Source organism: Protomyctophum bolini (genome assembly GCF_963924005.1).
Source record: "Protomyctophum bolini genome assembly, chromosome: 8".
NCBI classification, from domain to species: domain Eukaryota; kingdom Metazoa; phylum Chordata; class Actinopteri; order Myctophiformes; family Myctophidae; genus Protomyctophum; species Protomyctophum bolini.
In genome coordinates this window covers 12,574,203-12,585,176 of record NC_137869.1, presented here as the reverse complement: position 1 = coordinate 12,585,176, position 10,974 = coordinate 12,574,203, and the positions used below count along the sequence as shown (strand labels likewise).

The following is a 10,974-nucleotide window of genomic DNA, read 5'->3' as shown; positions in this document are numbered from 1 at the left end:
ATTGTAAATTGCTTATACATATAGTTGAACATCAAGGCTTATGATATACACTATAGTTTAACATCTCCACAAATAAATACGTTTTTTTTTTTACCATTTTTAAACCACACACAAATGTAATATACCGGTAAGCATAATAAAGAACATCATACTGTAGCTGGATAATTAGCTAGCTTATAGACTATTCACAGCACAGGTCTAATGTATGTTGCGAACCCCCCTTTATTTGTATTAGCCTTATAATTTATTTTCAGCATAAAGCCCTATGGGACAATACTAATAATCTTGCAAGGCAACAGTTATTTTCCGACTACAAACCACTATTATCACCTGGCAGCAGGTTCCAGGTCATCAGGACCCCTGGGTTCGGCAGCGGTTATGGCAGTTGGAGGAGAGAGGGCGAGGTAGATTTACCAACCAACCTAGTCAGTTTGTAAATCCCGTATGTCGGTCGGTAAATCCTGTATGTCGGTCAGCCCCATGTGTCTTGTTAGTCGGTCCCATATATTGGTCGGTCCCGACCGACTAAGTCAGTCTGTAAATTCACCTCGCTCCTGCTCGAGGGGAGATAGGCCAGCTCTGCACCATTTATTTGGCATGGTCAGGACAGTTTAACAAGAACCTGATCTGAACATTACATTATTGAACCACTGAATAGCGGAACGCTCCTTTTCCATCCTGTTTTAGTTACTTTAGTAGACTTCAAATAGACCCTGCAATGAACCACCATGTCAGAGCAGGACTACACCTGTATTGACTTTGTCTTTTTCTTGGAATTAGTAACCCCAGGCAAAAGAGTAAAAGAAAAGACTTCCTTAACACATTCCATCCGTACGACGTCTGGAGATGTCATAGGGAAACCAACCGACGGATTGCATTTTCATTGATATCAAACGAGAGAAAAATATTCAGATATTTTTCCAGAACTATACGGTTCCATACTGTACTACTGTACTGTACTGTAGCATACTGTGCCATAGTGTACTGTACCGTATTGTACCTCACTGTACTGCACCGTACTGTACTGTACTATACGGTTCCATACCGTACTGTACTGCAGGGTTTCTCAAAAGGGGAGGGGTCGGTGAACGTGGAAATTGTGATGTAATTTGCATCATGGCGAAATAGAGCACCGAAGTCTTAGCCTGACTAATAAGTCAGACTCATATCACACTTATTAGTCCGTCAATACTGGTAGAAGGCTCAAGTCCACATGTATACTTTTTATTTGCATTGTAATCCCCATAGGGGGATTTTGGATCGCCTCATACTGTATTGTATAAGAACTGTGTTTGAAAAATAAACATGTCATCCCGGCCGTTTCACACATATGGATATGAAGAATCAACTGACTGAGAAAAAACGCTAATGTTACTGCTGCCGAATTTGTTAGATTTTCGCTAGAAACAGACATGATATGAGTGACTAACTGTCGTGAACAATAGAGACACCTCCCTGACAATATCGCCGGGACAGCTTGTTTATTTTTGGACCACAATGCTATGAGACGATTTCAAGATGATCCCATAGAGAAATTACTTCCGTGAACCAGGGGATAGAGGAATTTGGCGCTCTATGTTGCAACAGTATGGCACACAAAACCAATATTTGTACAGTAAATATGGCAGTTGCATGGATGCAATGTAGTGCAGTTGAATTCCTGTGTCATGCAGATTTTGTTGTGCATGGAGTCTGTTGAGATGTGTGCTTACTGAGTGGTTTGGTAGGAGAAGCCGAAACGGATAAACGGCCATGTGCTTGAGTAAAAGGGAGTTAAGAGAGTGCCACTTAAAGCAGAATTCCATACTAGAAGGCTTTCTTACCTTTATTTATAGTTGTTTAGTCCCCAAAGAGGTCCAGGTGTTATTTTGTGCAAAAGAGCATTATTGGCTATTTCCCCTACCATAAGCCCTCAATGGATTGCATTGAATTGCATTGAAAAATCATTTTTTTGTATATATCCTCTCTTCATAATGTAAATAGTATTCCAAGCGGCACACTTTACTACTTATTTTGTTGGAAATAAGCAAATTAGCACAAAAACCCAACCTCCATTGAGTGCTTATGGTAGGGGAAATAGCCAATAATGCACTTTTTCACAAAATAACGTAAATAGGGGGGACTACAAATAAAGGTAAGAAAGCCTTCTAGTATGGAATTCTCCATACTAGAATTCTCCTTTAATTTCACCTTTAACCCATTTAGACCGTAGAATGTGTACACACGTCATCTAATCCAAACATCGAAGCCCTAGTTGTAGACACGTCTTAGTGCTTTTTTTTATTGAAAAATAAAAATTCATGTATTTTAGTTTTTTGGTTTGCCTCTCCTTCTGCACCATACTCCTTGATGTTTCACACATGCGCGCTGCCATTCACTGCCTTGTTTACGGCTCAAAAAGAATCGCTCGTATCTCCTAATCTAGGGAACTCTCCACAGCCACTGCCCCCCACAGCCAGGAAAAAACCAAAACCAAGAGAGATGGAAATGCCAACTGTGTCTTTAAAATGGATAGCTTTCTGGGAGGGGGATTAATTATTGCCATAATTAAAAGTTAATTTGGTTGCGAATTTTAAGACAAACATCATGTGATTTCACAAAGCCAGTTCATTATTCACTGTCAGTGGAGCAGCTCTACATTGTATCATAACATTAGCCTTGCCTTTCTGCTTTCTACCTTTGGGAGAGTTTCATCATGATGATAAACACTAACTGTATTCTTCTATGCCACAGTAAAAGATTTACAGGAGTTCCTTGCTGTATCCTGTTGGTAATTTAACAAGAGAGATGGAAATCACCTCAAATCTCTCCCCCTTTTCCGAATAACATTGGAACATTGCACTGGTTGAATATATGTTTTACTGCTAATTCTAGGCTTGGACGTGGAATTACCCATGCTTGAGGGGCATGGAATGAACCCCCCCACTCTGGCGATCATATGAATGAGGAAGAAGATGATGATGGCTTCATCCAAGATAACTACATTCAGGCCAGCGAGAGGGAGCGGGCACAGAGGGCATTGGAACACTTGGACAAGACTACTGCTGAAGAAGAGAAGGATGAAATTTAATTCACCATCGCTTAGTGACAGAGTCACATAAAGTTTAGGCTCTGTATCAGCATTGTGGCATTGTGTTTCCCATTGGGGGAGGTTGGGTTCCCTTTAGAATCTAAGATCAAACATCTGAGACGTTTGATTTCCCAAGTTCGAATCGAGGTGGCAATTTAGAGCATTGTGGTATAGGTTCTGAAAGTTATTCTAAAGGTCCTTATTGGTGCTTGTTCGTTGATAATGAGTGAATCGGCACGGGTAAATTGAATTAAGATGTCACTGATCTCTGGCACTGTACTAGCTCTGGTCCATAGCCTTACTGCTTCTATGATTCTGCCCTGCATTAAAGCTCTGCTACTTTCGCTTTTAAATCTCACATGGAACTCAGACCAGCCTCTAAAACGAAAAAACGAAAAAACATTGATGCCATTACAAGTAATGGCATCAATATGCTATTATGCCCGTGGATATACAGAGTGATCTAACAATGATAAATTAATATGATAATACCTTTTATATAATCACCAACATGAATTATGTTTGTTATTTTCAGCTAGGTAGAGTAGTGGAGCGAGATGGAAAAGCGGAGACCGTACCTGTTACCCCTGGGCTGGGGGTCCTTATCCACATTCCCATGTAAGTTATTTACGTTTATTTATTTGGGATTTTGGGGGTGCTCAGCATGAAAAATGTTTTGTCTCCCTGGTCCCTGTTTCATATGACACTATTGACCATTTCATTCTTCTTTTTTTTCTTTGCCTTTATTGGATAGACTGTACACTACAGTATGGTGACAGGAAATGGGGAGAGAGATGGGGGTGACACGCAAGGTCATCGGGATCGGGAGTCGAACCCGCGACACGCCGTCAGGCTGGCTTAGCAGCCTAGGTGCCCGGACAGCTACACTAGCCGCCCGGGACCCCATGCAATTTTTGATCAAAAGTGTAGGCTAATTAGGGGGGCACGGTGGCACAGTCGGTATAGGGCTGTCGCCTCACAGAAGGTCCTGGGTTAAATTCCCGCTGTGGGTGCTGGGGGCGTGTTCTCCTCCACGTCATCAGTGCCCATACCTGAGGCGGGGTTGGTGAAAGAGCCTTTCTGTGTGGAGTTTACATGTTCTCCCCGTGTCCCCTAGGGTAGGTACCCTCACAAAAAACAAGGTACCCTGAAAAAACATACAGTAATCCTGGTCTCTGAACTACCTCCCCCTGGCCAGCTGGGGCGCCTGATGGAGAGGAAAGGAACTGGTCGGAATAACGTGTTCCTTCCACGCGCTACGTCCGGCCAAATTCCCCCCTTTCAGGTGAAAAGAAGCAGCTTGGACACCTCATGCATAGAAGGAAGCATGAGGTCAGTCCGCTGCCACCCCAGGTTGTGTAACGCCCAGGATTACATTAGATAATTGACACTGGGTCAAAATCGTGGGATAAAAATTATAGGAAAAAAAAGTGTAGGCTAATGTTCTGTAACTAAATAATAAGTCTGTGATTCATTCAGAACACGGAAAATGTGTCAGTGCACTGCATTCATATATTCCCATCATGTACTCAATGATGGGAATAGTTGCAGTGCAGTGCAGTGCAGTTGCCTGATGAAAAATACTTCTTAAATAATTCTTGGCCCATCCGTATAGCCTACAGTAGATCAGGAAAGAAAATGAAAACCTGGGGTACATTGATCTGGACTTTAGACAGAAATGAATCAATAATTATAATAAGAAACATTTTGGCCTCACTGATGAAAGGTGCAGATGTGCAAACTATAGACTACTACTACCACAACCCGAAGTATCTCGATGACGACGTCGTACTCCATCACACGAGGGTGTCGCTGGATCTGTTCCTTTTTTCCAAGCAGCGACACTCACTGTCGTACGACTGAAGTGTAAATGGCCGCATGCACAGCTGAGCTCCAGTGACGAAAGCTGCCCGACAGGTCTGTCTGTGACACGCCGGGGCTGAGAGGCTACAATACCCGGAAAGGCAGCACATCGCAGACGCACCACAGCAGCAGCGAGCGACGGCGGTGTGCGAGGAAGATGACAGGGCTGAGTATTTGTACAAATAAATGACCCGCATTTCACGGAATTACAGAACGCCACTCCCATCCGTCCACTTTACTGAACTCTGTATAATCTTAAAATGTCAGCATCTGCCATATTCATCCTGGACCTCAAAGGAAAGGTGAGTTGTTGCGACTTGAAGTTAGATGACAGCACCTGCTGCTGAGCGTTCGTTCAGGTGTTAGCGCAACGCTAGAACATAATGACATATCGTTATGTGAATGAATGGTGTGTGCAGCATGCAGGCACGTGTAGAAGCATATTACTACAATTGTAAAATTCGAGTCAGAGATTTCTGTAACACATGGTAGAGAGAGAGAGAAGAATAGGAATGGATAAAGAACTCGTCAAACTTGTTAAACTAGGCGGTTCTTGTGCCGCGACGCGACCGCTCTGTCCGATCATTTAAAGTTTGTTACTGACAGTTGCATGTATTGGCAATGGTTGCAACATCCTTATTTTAACATTATATTAATAAACCAAGCTCTTTAATGTGCTGTATACAATGTAACCCCTCCCTCGCTCGCTCTCTCTCTCGCTCACTCGCTCTCTCTCTCTCTCTCTCATATAATGTGAATGAATAAGCAAAAAAGACGCATGTGTTTGAGGACATGGTGCCACTGTGCCAGGGGTGGTGGATTAGCCTCCATAGCCTGGATGTCTTGTCTGCTGATTAAGGTTCACTACGTTTCTTATGTTGTCACTCGCGCACATATAGTAGGCCTAGGCATACTACTACACATACTAGTAGGGTAGGAAAGAATCAGACCTGTTCCCTCAACCCTCACGATAGCTCAGTTTCGTCCCAGCCTATGGTCCCAGCACAGCCATTTGGCCCCATACAGTGGCTACAGATGCTCCATGGCTGGTCATGTGCAGCCTGACTGAGCCTAATTAGACTCATTTATCTAGTATAGAGAAATGTAATGACATCGCTTTCTGCAAGGGTCCCAGTGGAACTGCGGCTTCCATAATGTTCAATGAATGGATGTTTCTCTGCAAGAGTTTTTGTTAATATCCTATGGCGACATAATGTATTTGCTTGAAGTGAAAATATAATTATTAGGAGTTTTGAAGAGACCTCCAGACTCATTGTGCTGCCTGCATTTTAGATAACAAGGCCTTGGCCTGTATAAACGGGGCTATACTGTAGATCTTTGTTAGCTCTTTATCATGGTCTTTGAATGGATACATTCAAGTTAAATGGAATGACTGGAATGACTGATATCTCCCTCACACTCCCCATTTTTCACCACCGTCTGAAAACGCACTTCTTCAGACTCTGCCTCAGCCCTTGTTGTTTACTTTGCACTCTTTACTTGACCATTTGCAGTTTACACCGTTTGTACGTTTCTCTGGATAAGAGCAGCTAATGAAATGCCTCAATTTTAAATGCCAGTGGGTGTCATAAATATCCTGATGCTCGGTGAATAATGACTCCATGACAAAATTATTGTAATTGATTTTTAAGTGGTGCAACCACTTCCTTAAGTGACAATGTGTGTCTCTGGGTGGGTGGCTGGCTGGCTGGGTGTGTCTGAGCACGAAAACAGCATGGTTGTTTTTCACCACCTGTGCGCAACTTAACACACACTTATACACTATTAACTGTATATATGGTGATTTCGGGTGTGCCAGTACAGTAGAGGGACGCACACGGTAACTCTGTCATTTCTCAACCATTTCGGACGTGGTGCGGCTCGCCGCAATCGGGCCGGCACCAGTGGCGGAAACTCCGTGGGTTCAGAGGCGCGATTGAACCCCCTGGCATTTTGGCAAAGGCGCGACTGAACCCACTGCATTTTGGCAAAATATATCTATATGCACTGCAGTAAATTATGCACCCACTGACTGTCCACTGAAATTCCCCCTCCCCAGTGGTCATGTTGTCATGCACGTAGTCACACATACCTTTACGAGGGGTTACATTACAAGATAGGTGTTGGGCCGCCGCGCATGCCGCATTCAAATGCTAATAAGGTGGCTTTTGTTCGAAAAAACAAAACTCGTTTTTTGGGGGGGGCTGCTTGAACCCCCTGCCGTTATAAGAACTTTCCGCCTCTGGCCGGCACCCTGTGCCCTCCCCGGGGACCCCCACACGGAGTTGCACCACTTACTTCACATGGGTGTGATTTCTTTATTTTTCAGTGTGCCTCTATGGATAGTTATTATGTGGGAGTTGTTTGTGCATCGGATTTTAAGGGGTGATGCTGGGACATGCACAGTAGAACGTCATGCAGTGTTCATTTAACTCTGAAAGGGACAAGGGTATAAACATTTTACTATTGGTGAAACCCCAAATCTTTGAGGGGGGCATAAGATAACAAATATGTCCATGACAACCACACAACAATGCACGATGGTGTAGAAACGCAGATCAAATGGACTTGCTAGCTGAGTGATGCACTTGTAGTTGTGCAGGAGATGGATTATTTGCTGAGGCAGCTTGCTTAACATAAGATAGAGGCTTTACTGACCTACTGTACCGTCCGGTATATGATCAATCGCATATAGCATTTATTTTCATTCCAATCATTGTAAACGCCTCGCCTGTAAGTCCAATTAACTTTATCTTTATTGAAAGTCTTTCTAAAATTCCAGAAAACCATCATAAATGCAATCTGTGTTGGGAAGAGTCTTTATTTTTGTATTCACTACATGTACATAACTATTAACTACACAGGATATTTTCAGCAGATACCAAATCAATAAACTGTAATTTCCCTCCAAAGTGCCAATACTTAGTTGTTGAGTTGAGGAAAACAGAATCTGTTTTTGTAATTGGTTACTAATGACCTCTGAAGGTGAGTCAAACCACTATTACAACAAAGGGTGTGTTTGTCAGCCAACAAATTGCTTTTGACTCTATTCTCTAAGTATTTTGAGTAACTCTTTTAGGATGCATAGTTTACTGTATAAACTCTATACATTTTAGTTAAGGTTTGTCCACTCAACTGAATTGAAGTAGCTGTAGTTTTATCTCAGGAGGTGAGACATAGCCTTGCAATCTCTAGTTGCAAATACTGAACTAGTCACACATGGACATCAAAGGGGGCTTGAGCACTTGCCCTTTTACTCGTCTGAATGCAGCATTTAATTACTATGGTGAAATAAATGAAAATGACATCCCTTTCCATGCCATACCCAAAGTTTTTCCAAACTCTCCTGAACTTTAACATGACATTTTACATTGAAAGAATTTGTCCTCTGTGTAGAAATCCACGTCATACGCCACATCTCCAGTAGCTAAAAAGTGTGGGAGAGCTTGAAGATCAGCTATTTTTGCAATTTAGGGAATTTCAGCCCCCGTCTCTCTGCTCGTCCATGGAACTAGTCTCTTAGTAAAATGTATAAGAGGCAAAAACTTGTCATCATCTCACTTCTCTTTAAAAATTTGTCTCTGCAACAAAGAAATTATGAATGTTAATGAGTACATTGCTTGAGGAGCTCATCATTGCCTGTCATCATATGTGTTTAATTATGCCTGTGTTGAAGGGATAACTAGATTAGCCTACTGTGTAAGGCAGTTCTTCAATGACTATTAGTGGTGGTTGCATTTGCTTGTTCAAACTCGGAATAAGTGAGTGTGTAGAGGGAGAGAGAGAGATTTACCCAGACAATACTGTAGCTTTCAGTACTTCCGGCTGGAAATTTAAATTTGAAAATTGAGTTCCAGGAAGATGCAAAAGAATCGCTGAAGTGTGAGGATAGTACCCCTCAGTGGTGTGACATTTTAAATACAAGGCTTCCATATACCTTCCTATCTCCAATGACCTTTGATCTTTTCTTGCTGCGATCCCCCCCCCCACCACCATCACAGGCTGAGCACTGGTCTGTTCATATCCCTTTCTCTCCCCAGATTACTTTTCTTTCCTGATATTTATTTTTGTATTTAAATTTTCCTCCTTCTTTTGGTGTGTGTGTGTGAGAGACACAGTACATGTACTGTGTCACACACACACACACACACACACACCAAAAGACATGCTATGTTTGGCCAAGCTTTGCATAACGTTTGTAGTAGCTAATTGGCTGTTGTTGGTTACGTAACCAATCTATGTTTTACAATCATAAATTCCCTTGCAGAGGCAGAAGACCAAACTATTCAAGCATTATAGAACATTTCAAATTACTTTTCCAGAGAGTCAAGGAGTCAAGGAAAAGTGCGGCAACCACACATTGCTATAGTTGATATTACTTGAATTAACTACCTGTATCGGCCAACCAGATTTGAATGTCAAATGAATATATACTTGGAACTTCACACAGGAACACAAATGAAACACCCTCCTGCTGTGAAAAGGATATAATTATTTGGCCAAACCTGAAAGCGATACTGAATATCAAGGCAAATAATGGATTTGGTACAAGGTTTCTAGTACCCAACAATGACAACATTCTTCATTCAGGTGCTGATCTGCCGTAACTACATGGGGAACATGGATATGAATGAGATTGATCACTTCCTGCCCATCCTGATGATGAGAGAAGAGGAAGCTGAGATGTCACCGCTGGTCACCCATGGCTCCTCCCACTTCCTGTGGATCAAGCACAGTAACCTCTACTGTATCCTACCACAGGTTGATTTCTGAGTACAGTAACCTCTACTGTATCCTACCACAGGTTGATTTCTGAGTGTAAAGTAAAATCCGGCATGTTAATAAAACATAAGAATGGATCACAGTCAAATTAACACTGTCGCTTTGTAGATGCCCACTGAGTTTACTAGCTATTACCAGAATAGGCTCTTGGAGGCCAAGTAAAAAAGCTTAAAAAAAACTAAAGTCCTCTGCCCCAATTCTTTCACATCGGCCTGTTATAGCGCCACCTGGAGGCCGATGTTTGCAAAACCCTCACTTTTATAGGCTTCCAAGGTTTGCTGCAGTGGCCCATTTTGAACAAAATGCATCAAATCATGAACTGCTATGAATCATTGCTGGCCCACAATAAGCTAACTGCCCTGGCAAAGACCTGTACTCTGAAGAGCACATTTTTCTAGTTTGCATTTGTTTTTACTGCGTGGCTTTGCAAGAGGCTAGCAGCCATCTATGAGAAGGTCTGTGGGTGTCGTTCTGTCTGTCCGGAGGTAAACTTGCAGAAACCATTGGACGATCGGCAACTGTTCACGCTGCCAGTAGGCTACCTCCACAATTATTTTACATTTTATAATGAAATTCAGTGGAGCTGTGTACCAGATTTGGAGTCATGCAGTGTGTCATAGATACTTCATACTGTAGATCACTTATGGCACAGGCTGGTCACTCACATGAAGTCCAATATCCACATGCCGACGCCATGTCGTTCTGAGATCCACAGAATTTCCTTGTTGAACATAAACAGGATGCATCAGGACGATAAAGGACAATGGATAATATTTCTTTCTTCTTGCCCCATTAGTGATGGTTGTGAGTGTGACTGAGGACGTCTTTGCATTCGACATGCTCAGTGCAGTACCAGAGAGACCCTCCAGTCCTGCTTGCTGAGTTGTCAGTCTAGTTTCAGCCTCAATTTAATTTCACAGTGTATCATGCAACACATCAAGTTGAAATATTTAACAGAAATTTACTATGGTGTGTTAAGCACTGTACATCAACTTATATATTTTTGCTCTCCAAAGGGAGGATGGACAGTTAAAAATGTTCCTTATCATTATTAATTCAACAGAAGAGTGCATTGGTGAAAAAATGTTATTCCCCATGCAGTGTACTAGACCGCCAACTTCCAAGCCACTCTAAATTCCCTTAGCTGTGTTCTCAGTTACATGCAAGGGTAATGTGGTGTTTGGGGAAACTTTCAATGTTTTAATTAATCACAGGGATATCTTGAGGGATACTCATCTCCATTGTATTTTTGAAACTGT

At 42.3% G+C, this 10,974-nt stretch overlaps 1 protein-coding gene across 2 annotated transcripts in view; it reads left to right on the top strand.

Moving 5' to 3' along the window:
• The first annotated feature begins 5,032 nt into the window (after positions 1–5,032).
• Positions 5,033–10,974, top strand: part of ap1m3 (adaptor related protein complex 1 subunit mu 3) — a 36,651-nt gene continuing 30,709 nt past the window's right edge. Inside the window, exons 1-2 of one of the 2 annotated variants that reach the window (XM_080769302.1) lie at positions 5,033–5,235; positions 9,524–9,680. In XM_080769302.1, the coding sequence (XP_080625428.1) occupies positions 5,194–5,235; positions 9,524–9,680 (199 nt within the window). In that variant the 5' untranslated portion in view covers positions 5,033–5,193. Of the gene's footprint in view, positions 5,236–9,523; positions 9,681–9,715; positions 9,724–10,974 lie in introns of those variants that run through there. The other variant, XM_080769303.1, reaches the window with a different exon arrangement.